Genomic DNA, 23679 nt, shown 5'->3' with positions numbered 1-23679 from the left:
CAGCTTTAAAGCTGAACGTGTACTCTAAAACTATGTAAAAACTAAATCATCTTCACTTACATTTTTAAAACTCAAGTCTACATTCTACAGAGCTCACCTGTGTATTTACATTCCTCCCAGTTTCAGTACCTGGTTTCTTTTTTTGGCTCTCAAAGCTGAAGGAAGAAAACAAGCTTTGCAACAGGAACTAAACATCCTAAGGTGACATTGTCACATATCAAAAGAAACAAATTTAGCTCCTGCTATTTCCCAGTCTGGATCTGTTTAACAGTCTTGTCGTCTGAATGGTGATCAGAGCACATTGCAGTATTCCCAGCTTTGTGCAGTGTTCTCATTAAGGGCTTACAATCTTAGCAAGAGGTTGCATGTATAAGAATATTGGAGAATTGAGCTGTTGTGCCTGAATGTACTTAGCCTGATTGTTTTTCATTAAATGACCTTGTGTCCATTGATAACAGGTAAAATCTGCAATATCTGTATGTTGTTCTGGACAAGGGTGTCTGTTAAATAAATTAGTTAATCATTAGTGTATCTGCAGGTAGTGAACAAATGTGGAACAACAAGCGTATGCAAAGCAGTGGCCTCCCCACAAGTGTGGCTCATCCATTAATAAAGCAAAATCTTCCCAGCATACATAGGACCATGTATAAAGATTTATGACAGATTTGGTTGCCTGCCATTTTGAATTGAGATGCTGCAAGAGATGACCTTAGTGGCTTAGCAAAGCATGGTCATTGTTGGGCAATCACCACTGACTGCCAGTGACTTTCATTAATTTGTGGTAGAAATATGATAGACAGGAAAGGCTGTGTTGTTTTTTTAAGCTTACTGTAATTACACAGCTTCTGCTCACCAATCTTGGACAGACCTTGGTCAAATAATTATTTGAAATTTTCCATGATATCAGATCTGGTGTTGGTCTTGGAGTAAAAGTGTAATTTGTGTTATAATTATGTCATTTCTTACTTTTTATAATTTATTTTGAATATATTCAAATCAATATATTGAAATCAAAAAGACAGGAATATCAATTTCAAAACAGAGAGAAATAAGGTATACTGTAAAAATCAGCACAAGGGTGAAAAAAGAGAAAAAAAAGAACCAGTGGTGGCTAAAAGGTTCTTTGAAAAGTTTTCAAGCAGAGAAATTGAAAAAGTGTCAAGATGCAGAAAGTAATTGGACGGGTGTTGAGAAGAGGCTTTACTTTGTAACAATAAAGATATCACAGATACTCTTAGCAGCTACTTTGTCAGAGCTTCATCATGGAAAAGATTATAACTGTGCCTAGAATTATATCAAATACCCAGGGGGGTTTCAGAGGATATTCAGATAAGGGATAAAGGGAAGGTGTTTTTAAAATTTTAAGTATGTCAGTATGCCTGTATGGCATACAAACATAATGAAAATTGTGCAAATACTTCTAAACCTCTCAAAAGGATTTGTGTTCCATCTTTTCAAATTCGAGTGGGTGTGAGTGTGTGGTCAGCAGGTGTGTGTTTATAGGCGTGCATTTCCTCCACATTCTCTCCCATTGGTTACCATCTTCCATTTTCCTGATGCTGCTACGCCCTGTATTAAAATCAGCTGCAGTATCTGTATCCAAGGCGCTTTACCTGAGTCCCGGTTCAGTCAGCCAGGTTGGCACAGAAAGAGCACCAGACACAGCCAGCTCCAAGGCCACATTAAATCAGAGCTAACCACAGAAATCCAGTGTTAATGGCGGGAGGGAGGTGGCGCAGAGCTGGAGGGGGGAGGGGCTGGGTTCTCAAACAAGGGGAGACGTGCTTACCACCCGTGGCATTTTCCCCTCTGTGTCAATGCACAGTAAAATGCCAAGGGGTCATCCTGCGCTGTTTGGATGCCCGATAAACCAGCCTGACATTTCCGTCATGAGCTGTCATGGAAACAGGCAGAGTTTGTGGGATGATGGTGTTGTGTTAGGCAGTTTGCATCCACTGACAGTTTGGGATATTAATTTTATGAAAGATTTAGGCTATCACTCAAAAACTAGACCCCAACCCAACCCACCCATAATAAATACATACATAAATAAATAAATAAATAAATAAATGTTCTTTAATGGGTTTTACAGAGGTGTGGTACGTGATTTGATATATTGTACTAGTGTCCACGAAAAAGTAAAGATTATTCCCCTCCCATAGATTAGGGTACACTGTGCTTCTGTCAATGCATTTTTATCGTAGACAATACATAATAAATACATGTGGCTAGCCTAAGCTCTGTAGATTTATTTTTCTCAGTAATCAACCTGTTATGTATTATATCTTTACCCCCGTGGTTGCTGTCATTGTGCTGGTAGAAGATCGTGACACTTGGTGTCCTTACACATTTTTGTTGTATTTATCACTTGATGTAATCTTCTGGCACCCCTCTCTCAGCATGCAATTCCCTCTGCACATGATTATTTACATGACATTTCTCTCTCTCCATCATTATCTGGTGCTTAATTTGCAAGGCAGCGTGGGAAGTGTAGTTTTTTCCAAAGAGAAAATGGGAGCCACCATCACTCACTCTAATGAGTAAGGGCAGAGATGGCAGTTACTCTCACTGCAGGTCAACCTCAGAGCTTGCCCTCGGCTTTGACCTTTAAAGTTGTTTGGGGGTATAAAAAGGCGTGACAACATGAAATGCTGCACAGACTCATTATCTGCGTTTACCACATTGATGGTTTTAATATTCAAACGTATGCCTAAACAGAGCATTATTAGGCAAATAGATTCTTCAGCAAAAGAGCAAATACTGTGCTCATCTGATTAGCTGTCTGGTTTAATTAGTGGACGAAAGCTTTTGAAGTGAGAAATTTTCCTCTTGGTGTTTTTCCCCCCTTATTTTTTAAGTGGCAAAAAACATTCCAAGACTGGAGTCTGTTGAAAAACACTTTAGGCCGAGTAGGATGGTTTGACCTTTCTAATTAATGTCACATATTATCTCAACAGCATGATTCTCATTCAAAATGAGAAAACCAGCATCCTTACTTCATTTGTCAACTTTATTTATTTAATTTTACTGTTCTGACTGAGTAGTACAATGCTTAAAAGCACAAAATCTCTTTTTTTATTATTGAATATTCTTTGTGCGTGTATATTTTTCTGTGTGGTTGTGTGCATGTGTGTGTTTCTGTATGTGTTTGTCTCTGTATGTGTTTGCATGCGTGTCTGGGAGATAGACTTTTCCAAAAGGTTCAGAGTCATTTTTTCGCACCTGTCACTCGGTGTTTAAACCCCTACAGTCCTACTTTGGGAAGCCAATGTGTATTGGTTAAATAATTTTTTTCCCAAAATCCAAAAATGGCACAGATGTACTTGGAAGATTCAAAAGATCTTTCCATAGTGTGTTTGCTTTACAACAGATAAATCAATCACTTTAAATTTTGCTTCATTATCAACATAACAAAAAAAAACTTTTTTCTTTCATGTATCACCTTCCATTATTACATTACATTCCTAGCATTGTGCAGACCCTCTTATCCAGAGCGACTTGCCCAACTCTGCATTTTACATATTCTTCATTTATACTGCTGGATATATACTGAAGCAATTCAGCTTGCCTTGCTCAAGCATACAACGGCAGTGTCCTACCTGGGATTCGACCCTGCAACCTTTGGGTTGCAAGCCCAGATCCATTCCATAACCATTATACTACACTGCTGCCACTATGCCGCTATGGTAGCTATTTTTAGCAGTAGGAACTGAGATGAATTCATACTTCAAACGCAACACTAGATCATGCTTCTAAAAATGTCACCACAGCGTGTCTCCATCATTTTTTATGCTGGCTCTATTTCTAATCATCTCTAGTTTTTATGCACAGCATAATATAAAAAGACGCATAACTTAGCACTCCTTCAATATAAGTTTTATCACGTCTAGATAATAACTGTTGTCAGAAGAACACTTTCACCAGCCTGTGTGGTTATGGCCTGGCACAGATTTCCTGCATTATATTTAATTTTATTGCATTACTTTTGCTTTGACCGAAGTGAAAGAACTGGCAGTCGTCTCTTTTGCCATCTCAGCTGAAACCGAACAGCCGATAAGCTCCAGGACTCTCTTGCTCTCATTGTTAACCCCCCTCCTTTTTTTGGAGAAATGCTCCACTTGTCTGAAGATGTGAGGGAATGGCTCTTTGTAATGAGGGAAAAGTGAGCTGCTATCGGCAGTCTGCATTAGCTGTGCTGTATTGTTAAATCAAAGGCCTGTCTCCCTCTCGACTGGTGCTCCAAGCACATCTCTGCAAAAGAGAAAGAGACTCCCAGTAAACATTACCTTTAGCATGTGAATTGCCTGTCTGTCTGAAGATCAGTCACAGAGAACAACAGACAGAGCACACTCTTCATTTTTTATATTTTTTATAAAAGAGATTGCACTTGTTTTTGTATTGTTTTGCTTTGTTTTGGCATTTCTAAGTATCCATATCTGAGTATCAACTGGAGACCACTGGAGCATGCACTGGGCTGACAGTAGGGAGATCATCTTAACCCATAATGCCCCTGGCCCTTTGAGAGCGAATGTCAGAAACTAATGACAAGTTCACGGCTGGTGAAGCATAGATGTAATGCTTGTTTTAAAACTGGGTCTCAAAGTTAAAAACAAAGCACAGTATGGTCCGATTGAATCTGAGACATTTTTCAGATGTGCCTCAGGTTCAGATAGTGTTTGCATGCTGAATTGCATTTGGGCTCTCATGGAATATTCCCGCAATCCCATAACATTTCCCTGCTCTGGAAATGGCTATTTAGATGCTTGAGTGAATTTCGTGCAGCATTGCAGTGATTACTATGGCCTCTGAACCTTAAGGTCATAGGTTAAACTCCCAGTGTGTCCTGAGTGTTGTTGTACCTTGAGCAGGTACTTCACATTATATCCTCTTGATTTCAGATACCAATTACAAAGCAGCTGAGTGAGTGAGTTATAGAGTGCGTTAACAGGGAAAATTGTGAGAATGTTTATTGCTTGTGATAAATAAATTTGCTATAAAAGAATAATGTAATGCATTTCCCCTGTTTAAATGAAGTATGTCTTTGGGATTTTATGAGGTTTAATGAAGGGGAGAAAGTGGGATAAAGTCATTACTTTACTTGAGTTATTAACCTTTATTTCACAGGTTGCAGAAAATAAAAATGGGCTTGGACTATTTTGCTCTGCTTGGAGGCAGACACTCTAACATATGCCCCAGACTTCTGCATGTATGCTAGCCTCATTTGTAGTTAACGAGAGGCATTAATTAACCTTTCTGATACTGTGAAGTCCTGTTTCCAGCTGTTTCCCATTCCCAGAGTGCATCTGCGGGGTAGTGCCTTTGTTCTCTGTAACCTGGCACAAGGAATTAGTTTCATTTTAATTTTTTAAGTTATCCAGCTCTCATTCCCACTCATTGTGCAGTGCAGTCTAAACTCATCCTCTTCTGAAATAGACTTAAAATTGTGGATAGGAAGTTGGGGGTTTATTTGCAAACGTAGTGTTTTTCTATCTAACAATAGATACTGAATAGAAGTGATTGAGCTAAAACCATTCCAGACCCCTCACAGGTGATGCATGTAGCATAAATGTAACAGCAATGCATAGCTGAGTCTAAGAGGCTCAGACAAGTAAGGCAAGTAAGATGACTACAGCTGATAAAAACATGTAGCTTTTTTTTTGCTATCCAGCAGTATCGTGATCAATAACTACTATACCATAAAACTGAATTAGATTTCCCCTTTTAAAGTTTTAGCAATATACTGCAGAGCTGCTGCAGAATGAGGCAGAGAATTCCTCTCTTCCTTGGACAACACTCTGGCCAGTTACAGTATGCATTGTCCTGTGAGACTCCCAGTAGCAGTTAGTGTAGGCACAGTCTGGATTTAATGCTTGTGCCTTCTCCAAGTGACCCTTGTACAAGCCTTTCACAGGGCTTGTACACAGTGTTTTTCCTTCTTAAGTTTAACATCCCTGAACATTACCTTCTAATTGTATCTTCAAGCTGCTGTTGAACTGGCTTTAAAAAAATGGCATCACGGTTCACCTGTGCTTTTATTACACAGTGTGTTACGCAAAAATGCTAAGGAGATGCTAGCAGTTGATTTATTATTTGGCTTTGCGTGATATAGTCTTCCTGTTCTCATTAAGTCATGGTAATTAAAAAGCCTGTATTTAGGAACCCAAAAATGGGCACGGTCTATAAATGCTTGGTATTTTATTTGTATAAAGTCTTTTGATTGGCTCATACATGTCAATGATTGACAGCACATGGTACTTCCACCAATTATAGGGGGTTGTGAACTCTGCATTTCATGTAATACTGCTAGGACCCTGATACTGAGAAGTTGGCAGCATGCACACAGCCATTGGCTGTGGTTCAAACTGCTTTTTATAGGGGTCACAGTGGTAGCATAGGATATTAGACAGGCTTCAGGCTTCAGTCTGCAGAAGGAATATAGGCAGAGATGCTGAAATATACTGACTCTACAGCTCTGAGCATTAGCACAACAGGCCTCTTTGATACTTAAGTACAATCAATAAAACCAATAAACCAAATTTTACCATTAATACATGGCATTAATTATTGATTCTCATCTTAATTAAATATGTATTATTTGTTTTTTATTGCATGCATTGTTTTCTTTGTATTATGACATAACAAGCTCTGCTAAGATTAATTTCTACTATGCCACTAACCTAGCAATCTTTTTTTTAAAAGTCAGTATTTTGATATCATGCTACTGTTCGTTTGTTTTACTTGGAAAGTAATTGGCTGGCATTCCAGTTTAACCTTGTTAAATTCATTAAAGTTAAATGAAAGTACTATACATACAACAATAATACATACAATAAATGAAACTTTATGTGAATTCTCATAGCTAGTTACATTTATTTTCCCTTTATTTTAAATGTAGTACATTGAATAGACATTTTTCTTGTAAATATTTTATCGGTTTGATTCATGTTTTGACACTGCTCTGTCCCAGTGGCTTAGGCCACCTATCTTCAGGTGTGTTCCTTAGTGTTCAGGATCCAGGTTATGTCTGTAGCCTTGCTGGTCTGCTAGGCTTTTGAAAGGGTAGCGGACCACTGGAGAATAAATCTTAAGGGAAACAAAGCATTTCCCAACACAAAGAAGAGAGAGGACACTGTTCTGCATATTAGTGTCAGCATCACCTCTGCCTCTGACTGCCAGCTCAATATTGACTTTGCCAAGCAGCATGATTCATTAATTGCAAAGGGATCACTATGGTGGGAGCTCACTCCTGTGAATACAAAGGACATAGAAAATTAATGTATAAATTCATTTGATGGGCACATTTACAGCATACAATATGCTTGATCATTCATGTGTGTTACAGGATATATTTTTTAACATCAGTAGATTTATGATCACACTGCTTTCAGAGAATTTAATATACAGTTCCTGTGCATGCAGATGTGATGAGGCTATTCTAGGCCATGATTAATTATTCATGTTTTTTCAGTAATCAGTTCCTCCATGTAGCAGTTACAAATTTGGGCATTGACAACATTAGATCATTTCTATTTTAAAAAGTTTTTAATGCGGTAGGCCTGTTCTGGAAAGGGTCTTAAAGGCTACTGTAAAGGAGCTGATCAGTGCAATATGACACTTTTCAATTGACAATATTGCAATGCACAGTGATTTATATGAAATGGGGAAAAAATGCAACCAAAGCTTCTGGTGCCTATTCAACTGGATTGATGATCTCTCTAATCAGCTCAGCAGTAAATATGACACAGTTTACTTTCATGTTTAATGCACAAGGTCATACCTGAGCTCTACTTTTTTATATGAACCCAAATGAATTACAAAATGTCTTGGCATGATGAAATATGCTGCAATATAATCAGTAGAATCATCAGTGACAGAATGATTCAATCATGCCCTTTGCTAGGTAGCGTACGTCCAGTATAATTGATCTCATAACCAGAGATATTCTGGATAATAGCGAATTAGGTATAGGCCTACAGTTATTGGCTACTAATATCTAATGCAGACTCTCTTTTTTATTGTTTGTTTATGTATTTGACTGAGGTTAATTTATTGGGGGCAGCTTGCAGTGCATTAATATCCTGGAAGTACATAATTAGCTTACTGGAGGACAATTCTGTTTCCCATGCAATTCCTCCAATAAAGCATTGCTTGTACCTACAGTATATCGCAAAAGATTTGTACTATTTTTACAGAAGTTTATCTATAATTTTTTATTAATTCTTTGTGTGTATGTGTGTGCATGTGTGTGTGTGTGCGTTCGTGTGCGCATGCATTCGTGTGTGTGTGTGTGTAATATATTCTTTTGAAGGAGCCTGTCGCCTTCGTGTATTCCCTGGCAGATATGAATAGAGCCAGCTGTCACATTTACTTGTCATTACAAGAGACAGCCCTTCATCTTTTAAACTTAGAAATGGCAAAGGTATAAAAAAAGAAAATTTGCGTGGCTGTCTGGGGACTTATTTTAGTTGCTCTTTTTTTTCCTCCGTCACTTATCCAGATGCTGTCCTGTACGTGACAAGACTTCCGCTCTTCAACCGTGAGGAGTCTTTAGGATTCTTGTCGCTTATTTGTTCTATTTTTTTAATGCCATTTCAAACAGCACACGTTTTTACCGTGCTGGTTTAAAACAAGGCGCAAGTTGAAAGGGACTCATGGGAACGGTACAAATTTTAGCAGGACTGCTGTTTTTCGAAAACATCCGCCTGACGTTCGCTCCTCAAGCAGCTGTAGCTGTCTGAAAACCAGTAGCCCTAAGTCTGCTGATTGGAGTGTGTCAGTTGGCAGTTAGGCCTACACTCTTGTGGTCGACGTAAGTTTGTGATATTTCATAAACAGAGATCCTTGTCATTTCCGCCATTGTCTACATAAGGCATTGTGCTCCGATCCCAGCTGGATGACGGGGATATATTTAGGATTACAACGAGAGTCTAACGCGGAGGATTAGAGGCGGATGGGGAGCAGCAGTCGATGCTGTAGTTGTAATTGTGACTTTGTGTCTAAGCTTTTCTCTGACCCTGACGCTATGGTTTGCTGCTTTAGAGGACACGTGATCATTTTCATTCCAGCAAACACAAAATATATTTAGGATTATTCTTCATGGTTATTATGACATAGTTTAAACTGTATGCCAGAGGCTTATTGTAGTTATGAGACTATGATTAACATCTGATTATGGGTGATCTGTTGGATTTCATAGGTTAATTTTCTTTAGCATGTTTAGCACAAGCCTGGATAATACTTATGTTGCTTGGAGGATGTAGATTGAAAGTCTGAACCAATTCATATTTTTCATGCAGGGCTTTTCTGTTGTGTCCATACACCACACCGGTCGAGAAAAAAAAAAAAACAGTGAAAGTACACTGTTTTGCAGAAAGCACATTTTGTTTTTACCAAGGTGCTGTGCTACTGCTGCTGTTTATGTGTGACCACTGCAGCAGCCCATGGAGACAGGTCCAAGTTGTTGAGCCAGGTCAGGGCATCATCAGTCACAAGGTGGATTTCCTTGATACCCGGGGGAATTTCCTCAACATGCACTCATTCGCACGTGGAATGGCCTGTTCTTGGTGGCCACAGTCACATGCCCAGTTGTCCTGGACCTCCCAAGGACAACCCTCTTTGCTGACATCAAATCAGATATTAAAAAAGCAGAGCTGCTTTTCAACCAGTTTTTGTTTTCCTCTGAGAAAAGATGTCAAATTGAACAGAAGTAGCAAAGACATAAAGGGAGAAGAAAAAACTCTCCCTGCTGCCCTCTGTGCATAACAAAAAGTTATTATGAATCACTGTTTATGATTAATTCAGTAAGGCAGCAATTACTGGTTTGATGAGTCCCTTTGTGGTGGAACTTTGACTTACACATGCTTGGTAAAAAATAGATAAAAAAGCAAATAGCATACCCTTGCTTGTTCCCTGTATCTCTCTCTCTCTTAACCTCGCTATCTGTCTCTGAGTTCTTGTGTGTCAAGGCAATTAACATGTCTCTGTCTTTGAGTCGTGCGGTTTCTGGAAAAATGTTTTTTTCTTTTGCAGGAAGAAGAGTCCAATACATTGGAAGAGGATGGAAGAGACATAGCAGACATGAAGAAGTTTCTCGCCCAGAAGCTGAACAAGTTACCATGGAAGCCAGAGGTAAGACCATAGACTCTAGAAAAAAATATGGAAAAAGTAACTGTGACATCACCCATTTACTTTTTATGGATTTGTGAAAAGTGGTTTGAAACCGAGGAAGTGCAGTTTTCATGTCGGTATGTTGTTCAAAACTTGGGTGGGTCTTAGTCCTCCATTAAGCATGTGAAATCGCGAGCATCGTTGGGCTGAATGGTCTGTTCTCGTCATTATATTATGTTATATTATGTTATGTTATGTTAAATACTGCCCCCCTTCGCCCGAGTGATGCACAGTGACTCAGCAGTGATGTCTCTGATTTGTTTACAAAATATAAAAATATTGTCCAGAGGACACAATAACTAAAATAACAAGTCGCCACATGGGGAGACATTAGACAAAGACACCTATTGCGATTGCATGCTTTTCTGGGAAAAAATTATTGACTTCGTATTTTGTACCATTGGCTTACATTGAAATGGGTGGCTGATAGAACTATACTGCAACCAGATGCCTTGGTGCTAGTGAGCAACATTTGTCAACAAGACAAGGAAGTGAGCTTCAAAAACAAAGCTCGTTTTTGGCTGCTTGGATAAAAACACAAGCAATTTTTGACATTTTCTCATTTCAAAATCCTGACACGAGTGCACTGTATATATTTATTTTCCAGTTTTGGAAGTTGATTTTTTTTGTGTTGTTCATTCAAGTCTGGAAAGATTGGGAAAATGCCACTTTGACCAGTCCTGTATGTGTTATTTAAAAAAGAAACACAGAGCCGTCACCCTCGAGGTGAAAAGAACTGTCAGTGGCGCCTGTCTGTGGCATTTCTCAGTGCCATTGAGGCACATTTCATTTATCAGGAAAGGACACTTTTAAAAGTCATAAAGAGGAATGGGGACGGGCATTCTGACCCTGTCCTGGTTAGTCTCTGAGGTGTCTCTGCCACGCTCATGGTTGGCTCATGCCATGGTTACAGGGGCTCTACATTGTACCCCCCTCTTTGAGAGTCCCAATGTCCCAGGAGGGACTGCTTCCCGTTGGAATTACTGGGACAGGTTGTGCAGGAAGGCCATGCTGGGAAGGCACTCCAGGATCACATGGCTACGCCATCCTTGTCACAAACACAGAAATTGAAGAGTGGCCCAGTTAAGTAACTGAATCAAACTCAAACCTATTGTCTGATCTGCAGGGATTTACACACCCGCTGCTGTCTCAGGGGATTGGACTGGCAGACCGCTAGACAGGGGACAGGCAGGTGGAGACAGGATTAATCAGCTTTCTCCTGGGGGGGTGGGGTGTCCAGCATCCAAGTCCTCTTATAGAACATATGATAAATGCGCTCAACTGAAAATATACTCATTTATACCATTTAATGTGGTTGCTGAGTCTTAGGTAATAATGTGGGTGCTGAATCTTAGTTAACCCCTTAAGTAGCACCCCATTTTTTAACATAACCCTGAAAATGACATTCCCAAAATAAAATGGTTACAATTCTTGAACCCTTTTGACTACAGGCATAATCGTGGACCCTTCTGAAAGGTAACCCTTGGGAGTTTGTTTTCCAATAGTCAGAATTACTCTAAATAGTACTGAAACAAAGTAACTAAAGCTCAAACACAGTGGAAGTGGAAGTTAAGTTTTTTTTTTCTCACCTAAAAGATATATATTTTTGTGTGGATACAGATGCTTGTGGCTGTGCCTGCTGGGTGTAGAAATACAATGCAGCCACAGCCCTAGAATCTATACAAACCAGAGATAACAACATTATTGTACACAGTACTTCTGGTGTGTACACAACGGCAAAACGGACAACAGTGATAATTCCTCTGGAGGATTTCTGAGTAAACGCTGGACGTTCTATCGAGGTTTTACCCAAGTTAGTACATATTCGGGGCTAAAAATGACAATGGATTTTGTTTGCTGGATTCTTACTGTGACAAGCATATCGAATTAATCGTGATTCGATGTCGCCTGTGGAGCTCCAAAAGGCAAAGAAGGTGAGGACCCCCCCAAGCTTGTTCTGCTACCCCACATGGTACAAAATAAGGAATGACAATGGCAATGAAGGACGCAGTTCTTAACAGGCTAGCGGAATACATTAGTAAAATTTAGTTTAGTTTTTTTTTTGATGTAGAACAGTAAGGATTACCTTGGGCTGTTCTCTGAAAAACTGTTCTTTATTTTGTCTTTCTATTATCATTTGACATGTGCTGTATCTGTAATTGCAACTTGAAATAGGTTTTGTTTAATTTTGCTGGGAAAAGAAAGTCGATAAGTATTTGGAAACTGTCCCTGGGGGAAAAATGTGTCTTTGAGATGCCGAGCACACACCCTCAATAGATTTATACGAGTATGCTACTTGAACCACTGCTCTTCTGTTAAAAAATTTCAGACCAGTTCTTTGTGTATTAAAGTTCCTTTTAGATACACAAGAACCTGCTAGTGGAAGTATGTTGCCGGCTTGACCTACCTGACAGCTGCAGGAGTTGTATCAGCGCCCCATGATTTGGGTTCTGGCATGTAGAATAATGACAGGCTGGTACTGAGAGTCACAGTTCAGCTTCACATGAATGAGTCTGGTACTGAGTCAGAGTTCAGCTGGTACAGAGAGTCACAGTTCAGCTCTACATACATAAGTATGGCACTTAGTCACAGCTTAGCTCTACTTGCATAAGGCTAACTGAAAGAGTCTCACAGTTCAGCTGTTAAAATGTCGCAGTTCATGCTGAAAGAGTCCCAGTCGAGCATCCATATGAAAATTCACGGTTCAGACTCAGAGCCAGAGTACCGCTGTGGCTGCCAAACCCCATTACCCGGTAATGCAGATCTCAGCTGAGGCTGGCTGGCTCATTACTCCTAACATTAATTATCTTTATAGAGTTTTGTGGCCCATATAACGCAGGCCAAAGGGTGGTGGTGATTAGCATGTTTGTTTATTGCATGATAATCACACACATGACCAGGGTTCACATAACAGAGTCAATGGGCACATATCTCTGGTGTATCTCCCCTTATGGGATTAAAATACACTGCAGTGTAGTGAAATATACTTTCAAAATCAGAAAAGATATTGTGACACTTCATAATGTAGGGACAAGTATACTAATTATTGTAGTTTTAAGATATTGTCATATATTTTTCTAAAATTACATTGCAGTGAAAATGTTTATTTTTCAAAAAGTCCATGCATGTACTATATGCTGCAATATATTCCATTACTGTAAGGAAGTAATGCTTGATCGCTTTTAAAATGAAGCACTGTATATTCTCAGGGCCTTTTAGCTGAATGTGCAGAGGTGTTCGCTTGGCTTTTGTCACACCATCCAAAAAAATTGTGATGCCGACAAGTAAACTTGCTGCTCGATGCTAATGATACTGATTTGATATTTTTTTGTTAGTGAGTAGCCTTCCATTTCAGATTCTGTTCAGCATGAGTATTAATGTCTGTCAGTAAAGGTCCTCTCCTGTCAGGCCTGGCATTGTTGAAAATGTTTCTGGGGCAGTGATGCTGACTGTCACAGCTCCATGAGGCAGGAGGGGGAAGCAGATGGACGTTATGTTCTGCCCAGTGTGGAGGTCACACCCAGCTGGATCACTCCGTGTCCTTTTCTCAGAATGTTCTGTGGGCCTGCGGGATGTGGTGTGGTTTATGTCTGCAAGGGGGTCTAAATCTCTTCTCAAAACACACTTCTTACACAAACTCATACTCCACACAAACACACTCCTCGCTCAAACGTACACTCCTTACACAAACTCGCACTCCCCACACAAACTCATACTCCACACAAACTCACTACTCACACAAACTAACATTTCTTACACAAACACACTCCTCACACTCCTCACAGTCCTCACACAAACTTACACTCCTCACACAAACTCACACTCCTCACACAAACTCACACTCCTCACACAAATTTAAACTCTTTACACAAACTCACTACTCACACAAACTCACACTCCCCACACAAACTCACACTCCTCACACAAACTCTCACTCCTTACACAGACACAGTCCTCCGCCCCCAGACTGTGTGAGCACAGCTATGACAGCTATGAAAGGCCAGGGCTGCCAAAAACCCTGAACCCTCACTGCCCCACTTTTCCAAAATATACCCTTCTACCCCAAACTCCTTCCTCCCCAATTTCCACACTCCACCCATCTGGCCTTCATGAGTCCTGCCCCACTCTACTCCCCAATCCCCAGCTTCTCTGTTCTACACACACCTGGGTACCTGTTCACTGCTTCACACACACAGGAGGCCAAGCAGCCTAGAAGCCCAAAGGCCTAGAAGCCCAGAAGCCTAGTAGCCCAGAGGCCCAGAGGCCGAGAGGCGTAGGAGCCCTGCTGTTTTTAACTTGAGTATTCACATCCCTCCTGTACTTTTAAAACCCAGGAATTTTTTTCCCTTTGAGTTTTTGCCTGCTCTTCCTTTTACCAAACCACTTAATTTCCAGTTCTTGTCCTCTGTTTGTGAAATGAGCAGACCTTATCTCCGTCTCACTCTCTTCCTCCACCACTCTCTCTGCCCACTCCGCCACGCTCCACCGGAGCAGCAGACGTCGGGGAGAGATGGAGAGGGTGACCGGGTGTGGGGATGACCTTTGTGTTCTCGGCGTGATTTACGAGCTCTCCACCTCCGGTTATCGAATGCCATTATGCTCCGTTTGAGAACGGCGAGGTGCGTGATGGACCTCCTGGAGGCCTCATCGGAGAACAATGAGGACAGTGCTCTAATGGGCTTGGATCTGAGCTGGCTCATCCATCCTACATCTGCCTGCCGTTTTCAATAACCCCATTTTTAATGGGGACTTTTTTGTATATCAATAGGCCTCATCTAGCCAAACTTGACAGTAAATAAGTGGATCAATCTGAACACCTACCCACAATAAATTTTTTAATTTTAGGCATTTAGCAGAAGTTTTTATCCATTGAAACTTCCTCAGCTTACATTTTTTACATGTAGCCCATTAATACAGCTGGATATTTTACATAAGCAAGTCAGGTTAAGTACCTTGCTGAAGACTGACAAGCTCTGAATTAGAAGCCCAGTTTCATAACCATTATGGTATGCTGCTGCCCTCCATGACCTAGTGCAGCCAATTGGTGATGCAGCGGTTTTTTAGGTTAATACTAAATAAAGTGTTATTAACAGCTTGAAACGTAATGAAACTACATTGTTGATGGTTAATTACACAGGAATGAAATGTGTTATGAAGCAGGAAGGGCGGTGGGGTTGAAATGGCATTATTTATAAAACTCAGGCAAGCTTCTTACTAATAAAATATTGTTTATAAAAATCAGACAAGCTCATCGCTAATAAAATATTTGCTTAAATTTAATAATGTTGCCCTCCGCATCCCAACCTTCTTGTCCCACTAGCCTTGTATTTATGTATGTAATTACTTTTAAGTGGTATTGTCCCCTTTGCCCCCTTTGCACAATAATAATAATAATAATAATAATAATGCTTTATTGCATATTCATATTTACATTTGTGTGGTAATGTGTTACACATGTTGAGTAACCCAGCCCTGACACATCAGTCCGGAGAGCTGACACATCTTCCTATATATGGCAGTGCTGACATGCTGTTTGTCTGTTCTGTGCAGAGATATGTCCACAGACTCTCCCAGTGGATTCCTTGTCTTATCTGATCAGAGAGTGAGCTAAAATGGGAAGTCCATATTTGTAAACCCGGAGAAGAGAGCTCTAGCACAATATTCTCTCGGGTGTCCAGAAGTCACAGGGTTTTGTTTATGTGTTTAAGTAGACGCAGAGGCAAAATCCCTGTTATGGTGCCTGCCTTGTTCTGGTGTGTGTGTGTGTGTGTGTGTGTGTGCGTGGGTGTGTGTGCATGCGTATGTAATCTGTGTTGCAGTGCCTGTATTGTGTGTGTGTGTGTGTGTGTGTGTGGTGTGTGTGTGTGCTTGTGTAATCTGTGTTGCGGTGCCTGTATTGTGTGTGCGTGTGTGTGTGTGTGTGTGGTGTGTGCGTGTGTGTGTGGTGTGTGTGTGCTTGTGTAATCTGTGTTGTGGTGCCTGTATTGTGTGTGTGTGTGTGGGTGGTGTGTGTGTGCTTGTGTAATCTGTGTTGCGGTTCCTGTATTGTGTGTTGTGTACGTTGCAGGTGCAGCTGCCTCGCTCCGGGATGTGTTATTGCACCATGTGGTCCTCCTACACCCACGGCTTGTGGAAACTCCACCCCGCCCACCACACCAGCTCAATTAAATCAGTGTGAGGCTATATATAGGACAGAGCCTGGTGGGATCAGTGATGCGAGATAGTGTGGCGTGGAGCACAGTCTTACAGACTGCAAAATACACACCATTGCGCCTCTTTTTTTTCTCTCCCCTCTCGCTTTTCATCTCTCTCTCCATTTCATCCTCTCTCTGTCCACTTCCCCTCTATATGTTTCTTTTCTGTTCTCTTTTTGTTTATTTATTTTCTTCTCTCTGCATCCCCTTAACCCCCTTGTTCTCTAACTGTCTCTTCTGTTTGACCCTCCTTCTTCCTCTAGCTCTCTGTTCCCCCCTTTCCCTCTCTCCATCTATCCTCTCTCCTTCTTTCTCTCTGTGTGGCACTGTTCAAACAGCCTCATCCTCCATGCAGAGCAGGTTTTTTTGGCATACTCTTATCTGCACAGTCAGTGCACATTCGGTGCATATACTGTACAAGAAGAACACACATTTGATTGTGACAGAGAGGAAAGCATGGGGATTGATCTTCACTGTCAGAAACCAAGGCACTAAATTTTACCGTTTTTTCTTTCTTGAATTTATGTAGATACTTTTTAAAAAATACTCATTTTGAGGTTATTTTTTCTCTGTGCATGGAATGTCTCTCCACTCTCGCCGGTGCTTGTTGTATGGCTGAGTGTTTTACAATGCCTGTGCTGTTTCGTGTGAGGTCAGAGGGTTTGAGCGCTGGGAACAGATGAATAACCAGCCGATACATCAGTGAGCACATGTCTAGTCTGGATTTACAGAGAACAAGCACTGAATTAAAACGTGATATGCTGAGGCTATTTTTACTTATGGTAGCCTGGAGCGCTGGGGATTCGTGGGGCAAATTAATCTCCTTGTACCTCCTTGCAGGAAATAATAAAAAGTATATCTTATAAATAATTTCACACTGAAAGGAAGTATTTAATTAGTGTCAAGTGGCATTATGGAGATAAGATGGAAAGAACAGAACTGAACATGCCAAACATGAAAATATAGCATTTTGCATACTCAAGAATATACAGTATATACAAATGATGATATATGTATCAAATGTTTACTGATTATTACTGTATATCTTCTGTATAGAATTAAAATACATTTATTTAACTTATGTTTCTGATTTGGCAAATCTAATCAAATCAATTTTATTTGTATGGCACTTTTTACACAAAACTGCAGCAAAATCGCTTTACAAAGTAGTAGACAAAGAGTATGAGACAGCTCGGCCAGTTAGAGTTAGTCATCACTACCTAGCGACCTTCCTGGTTGATTAGGTGCCTGTGCACTGCATGTTAAAGCCAAAAAGTTGTCCTCTGACTCCACTATATGCAAGCTTAGCTGTAGTCTACGGTGTGAAAAGAAGCAGCTGGTGACACCATGTGTTGTAGAAGACTAACTATGGATGTCTACACTACCCAAATCGGCAGTGAGGTTTGCTCATGAATGTGAATGCCCTTGCAGATAATTTGACATTCCAAATTTGGATGGGAATGGGATATTTACAGCCCCTCTTTGGGTGCTAAATGAAATAAATAAATCATAATAAATAAACTGTCCCCCAGGCCATGCGGAAGCTGCATTTAAACTTGCTTGGCCTGTTTGCTAGTGAATGGAAGTTGTGTTTATATACACCTGTCATCAGCTTTAGTCTGTAGGTGAATCAAAGTTGTGTTTATGTACACCTGTCATCAACATTTTTCTGTAGGTGAATAGAAGTTGTGTTTATATACACCGTCACCTATCATCAACATTTGTCTGTAGGTGAATAGAAGTTGTGTTTATGTACACCTGTAATCAGCATTAGTCTGTAGGTGAATGGAAGTTGTGTTTATGTACACCTGTCTTCAGCATTAGTCTGAGAGTGAATGGAAGTTGTGTTTGTGTACACCTGTCGTTAGATGTATGCAAGGTGATAAGAAACATTTTGGCTACCCCCTGTTATCCCATCAATACTCTACAACAGGGATGTTAAACTTATTTTGGAGGACAAGAGTGTTTGCAGGTGTTTTTGTGTGGTTTCCTTTCAATCATGAGCCAATTTAGCCCTTGGAAACAAGGTGGACACTTCAACTAATCAATGATCTATGTTAATCACTTCAGTGCTAAAATGCCCCAATAACCAGCAAGCACTGCAGCCTCAGGATTGGAATCCCCTGCAACGTGGGGAACCTGCAATCCACACATGACTGACTGATGAAAGGGATAAAAAGTTTGTAAAAACAGAGATGTAAACAGTTCGTGGGAGGGCTAGGAGGCCACGTTTGGCAGGGGATTCTGGGATCTCCTACCATTAGCAGTGCAGGGTGAAGATTTTGAACTCCAGCTGGCTCAAGTGTGAGTGTGGCTGATGGTTTAAGGGGGAGAGCTGTCTCATTAAGGGGGTGATGTGGTCTCCGGGGGCGACAGCTTTGACAATTACTGTAATGCCGTAATCAAAGTGGCGTGTGGCTTGGGCAGGGACCAGACACCCCCTGTCTGCATTCCCATCCTGTAGAGGAAAGACAGGTCAGTTTGTTTCCATGGAGATCCCATTTACATGCAACTAGTGACAAAAGAGCAAAAGGGGGAAAAAATGGCCGACCCAGAGTGAAGGGTTCTACCTGATTGTGGCCTCACTGTTTCCACCAGCCTGGTTTCCATGGTTTCACAAAAAAGTTTATTGGATGAAAGGTTTCCATGGTGGCTGGTTGAGCTGTAAAGTATATATAGGTCAATGACATCATTAGTCCCTGAATTTCCAGACTTCATTTTATTTTTTAATGATTGATATTTTCACTTTCAATTGGTTATGGAATTAAAATAGACATTATGGATGTTAATTTAAAATTAAAAGTATACAAATATAATATTTAAGAGAATGGAAAAAAGAAATAATAAATTCCTACAAATGACAGTTAGAATCACATGAAAGAGCCAGGACTACAAATAAAATCTTCCAAGAAAACCAGGGGAAATCTATCAAGAGCTTAGCATGCATTTTTACTGAAACCCAGTTCTGGTTTTGGGATAAATCTGGTCTCTCTCTGACCCAACAGCCTTATTGAGTAAGGAAACCACAGTGTGTGCATGTGTGTGTGTCTTTGTGTATGCGTATCTGTGTGCGTGTGTCTGTGTGTGTGTGTGTGTGTGTGTGTGTGTGTGTGTTTGGAGGAGACACGGAAACGCTCATCGCTCCTGAAACTAATGTTCCCAGAAACTGACATCAATTTTCTTCGGGTCCTGTCGAGGAACTCCCAGTGGAATCGTTGCATTAAAGAGAAGGCAAAAATAGAAACAGCACAAGGAATATTTGGCGATTGGACATTGTTCTTAATCTAACGGAGTGCTGGGGACAGCCCAAATCTGACACTGGGGCAGTAGTGGAGCCGGAATGAGTGGGGACTGAGCTGTTGCTCTGTCCTGTGTGGTCGCGGTAAAGTGTGGCTGATTTCAGGGGGGCTCTGTATCTGACCAACTGATAAAGGCTCCAGGCTCAGACCTCACCCTGGGAGTTAATCGATGGCAGACTATAAAAAAGCACATTCCTACTCAGCTGAAAGCTTTTCTATGTCTGAGCGGATCTGATATCGATCATGATATCAGTCTGATATCAGAGAGAAATTCAATTGCAATAAAACTGATTGCCAGACTCCCACTAGTAACACCATTCGGAAACCTTGCAAGATCCAAGAGAGGCTGGCCCTATTTAATCTGCAATGAGAATGCTCTATGGATGGTGTGTGCTTGTGTGTGTGTGTGTGCATGCGTGCGCGAGCTTGTGTGTGGCACAGTGGGTAAGGAACTGCGCTTGTAACCGAAAGGTCGCAGGTTCGATTCCCGGGTAAGGACACTGCCGTTGTACCCTTGAGCAAGGTACTTAACCTGCATTGCTTCAGTATATATCCAGCTGTATAAATGGATAGAATGTAATGTAAAAAGTTGTGTAAGTCGCTCTGGATAAGAGCGTCTGCTAAATGCCTGTAATGTAATGTAATGTAATGTGTGTGTGTGTGTGTGTGTGTTTTCAGAGAGACATGGGAATGAAAAGGAGAGACTGGTGATCACAATTTGGTGAAAAACCACAACAAGCCAGGAGCTCGAAACTGCTTTGTAACTTTAGTCTCATCAATTTCAACCTCATCAATTGTTTTATAGTATCCAGCCTGAGTTCCCTAAAGTTCAGGGTAAATCCAAGGGCTTTCTGAAGGAGTTAGAAGTATTGTATCTGCATTCAGTCAGCAGTGTTCCTTCTTTATACACAAACGCACAAAGTGATCGATGAAGGCAAAGTCGAATACTTGCTTGTAATGATAATTATAAATGTTGATTGAATCGCCTCATAGACCTTTTCTGGTCTTTCAGATCCCTCAGTAGAAATATACAGTTTCTGTAGTAGTATACAACGAACAACAAGAACAATAATAATAACTACCAGTAAATGAATGCATTTATATAAAAGATAATGGTTTCTCTCTGTGTGTCCTTTGTTCCTATTCCACAGTATAAAGGCCAGGCTAACCTGCATGTGTTTGAAGACTGGTGTGGCTCCTCTGTGACTCAGCTCAGGAAGAACCTTCACTTCCCACTCTACCCCCACGTAAGTGTGTGTGAGTGTGCGTGTGTGTGTGTGCGTGTGCACAAGAACGTGCGTTGTGTATGGTATATGGTGTGAATTCCTGTGTTTTTGTTATACGGCTGTAATTGAGTGTGTATGCATATGTGTACATGTACATGTTGTGGTATATAGCATGTATACCTGTGTGCATTCGTGAATGCATGTGGGCTTGTGCAGAAGTAATTTGATTTCCCTCCCCGATTCCCCACACTCACCCATCCATCCATCCATCCATCAGTGTGTCCGTTCCCCTTCTTTCTGCTCCATATTTTCACTCCCTGAAGATCTGGAAACCCCACTTCACATTTCCTTTGTGCTGCTTGTGACTCTCTGTCTTTAGTTTATAACTAATTAGTATCCATTTGCATTTCCCCTTCTTTGAAATACAATAATAACATATATTATTCTACACAAATAATAAATATTCTGCCACGCAGTTAAAAGCTCTCAAATACTTTGAAGATGGTTTTAGTGTGTTCACTCCTCCCTGCCTGGTCTAGTGTCCCTGGTGATGCAAACAAGCAGGAGAGCATCAGTGTGCTGCAGATTCCTTCAGCCTCCCACTGCTTTACAATCTACTGAGGCACTGAGTATCAGACCTCAAACAGACAGAAAGGAAAACAATGCATACTAAGAGCAAGCGCTCGGATAAACAGAAGTCACATTGGGCCAGATGTAATAAGCCTTTCGCGACTAGTTTCAGGCATCAGGTATGACGCACTCTGCCCTAGAAATCGAATCCAACTGGCGCGCAGGGCTGGAAGCTCAGTGAGTCATCCCAAGGTGTGCATCTCTCCTTAATGCATATACATTTAAGGGAGGATCGAGCAAATAATGGGCAGAGATATTATAAGTGTGGCTGAATATGTATTCTGTTGACTTTACTAAATTTATCGAAGAGAGAATCTTTGCAACAAAAATCACACAATTTCAACTTCCCAAGCGAGAAATAATCAAATGTTGCAGAGTAAGCAGCCACGTAATAATTAAGGTTGGGTGTTTATCATGGAAAATATTGGCTAAAGTTATGGAGCAGCCAAAGCTGTTCAAAATCATGGAAAACTGAAAAAAGAGGCAGAAGAGTGTTTAAACAATTTATTTTAATTAACCAATAAATCTCATGTGCAGCAGAGGGAAATGATTGAAATAACATCCACAACTAACAAGTGCTTGAAGTTTTAAAAATAATCAGTGGGTAGTTGCCGCTAGTAAAAAATACTGTGTATTGATGGTTTGGTGTATGTAATCACTTCTGGCCATCACAAAAAGAACCTGCTTTTTGCCTTGTTCAAAACAGAGCACACTCAAATGGCATTGCTAAAATAATACAAAACAGGGTTACTGTGTGTTTGTTGATTTGGTACATGTTGTAGCCATTGCACGGTTTGAGTCACCGACAAGTTAAATGTTTCCATAACTACAGGAGAAGAAGTGAGCAGCATCAACAGGGGCCATCAAAAATTAGAATATAATAACTGACTATAGGCTGTATTGTAGTTAGCAAAACTGCTGAAAAATTGCAGAAAGCATGAAAAACAGGGAACTGCCAAAAAAAGGCAAACATCATAGAATCTGTGATGCCTGCGACTTCTGTGACTAACTCAGAGCCATAGAAATAATTACTCTTCTGGAAGAGAATGACCTAGAGCCTCCCACACAATGTTCCCATTCCATCCTGGCAATAGTCATGCTCCTTGCATCATTACACCATCTCACATCTGGATTAATTCAATTGACAATTGCTGCCACAGCTGGAATAAAACAGTCTGTATGTTTTGTGCACTGTCCTTGGTGCTGGATATGCTCTTATGGTACACCAGTAGATACATAAATTTCCACACATCCAATGAAGATATTCAATGCACTGATTGTGTAATTAGCTGTAGCCTCAGTAAATATGACATTAATTTCACACACTCTGAATGCACCAACATACCCTCATCAGGCCACAATTTGCACTGTGAGTTTTATGTACATACATCTGGCCCGTTGTATTTCTGCATGCATTTTTTTGTTTGTGTGTGTGTGTGTTTGTACATTGTGGCTTCATAAACACTCAATGTGTTTTTAATACCAAAGCCAGATTGTATTTGTATGTTTGTATGTGTCACACGTGTGTGTCGGAACGGTCGGGTTTCTCCACTCACAAACAGACGGTGCGCTTTTAAATTCCAGACCAGAACGACAGTGAAGAAGCTGGCTGTGGCTCCTAAGTGGAAGAACTACGGTTTGCGCATCTTTGGCTTCATCCACCCCTACAGAGACGGTGAGAGATGGAGCCCAGGCCGGAACTTGCCGGAATCTTAGGGTGGCATTAGGCGGATAGACCAGTACACAGTTCCAGTTGCAATTTAGCATTTGTTTTCTTTAGTCATTTGAACCAGAATGGCTGCCATCAAGCTGTGGTCCTCCCACCTGTCTTGGTGAGGTCAGCTTTATAAATAGATAGAATAGGCCATGTGAGCCTGCCACTGAGCAAGTTTGCCCAAGGGCACTGTCTGCGGCAGATTTTTCACACACACACTTGCCTATATGCACAAGCATAGATATATACACACATACACACACACACAGCTACACATACACACAGAGCTACACACACACACACACACACACACAAATAGAGCTACAAACACTCACTCTCCCCCTGCCCCTGGGGTGACATCGATGCAGACAGAGCTAAGGGGACTTGTTGGTTTGTGTGACTTTCTGCCTCCACTGCATTTTATCTCCCTCCCTGAAGCCCCCTGTTCC

The 23679-nt window shown here is 40.9% G+C and overlaps 1 protein-coding gene across 2 annotated transcripts in view; it reads left to right on the top strand.

Moving 5' to 3' along the window:
- The window catches only part of b4galnt4a (beta-1,4-N-acetyl-galactosaminyl transferase 4a), a 137807-nt gene that overhangs the window by 65420 nt on the left and 48708 nt on the right, over positions 1 to 23679 (top strand). For both annotated transcript variants that reach the window (XR_004762854.1, XM_035396501.1), the window contains exons 4-6: positions 10030 to 10128; positions 20812 to 20907; positions 23101 to 23191. Coding sequence is in view for 1 of the 2 variants with exons in the window: in XM_035396501.1 (XP_035252392.1) it covers positions 10030 to 10128; positions 20812 to 20907; positions 23101 to 23191 (286 nt within the window). In the remaining variant the exon portion in view is untranslated. The remainder of the gene's footprint in view (positions 1 to 10029; positions 10129 to 20811; positions 20908 to 23100; positions 23192 to 23679) is intronic.

Source organism: Anguilla anguilla, chromosome 16 (assembly GCF_013347855.1).
Source record: "Anguilla anguilla isolate fAngAng1 chromosome 16, fAngAng1.pri, whole genome shotgun sequence".
In the NCBI taxonomy this organism is placed as follows: Eukaryota; Metazoa; Chordata; class Actinopteri; order Anguilliformes; family Anguillidae; genus Anguilla; species Anguilla anguilla.
Note: the sequence above shows the minus strand (reverse complement) of the source record. Positions and strands in the feature narration are given on the sequence as shown.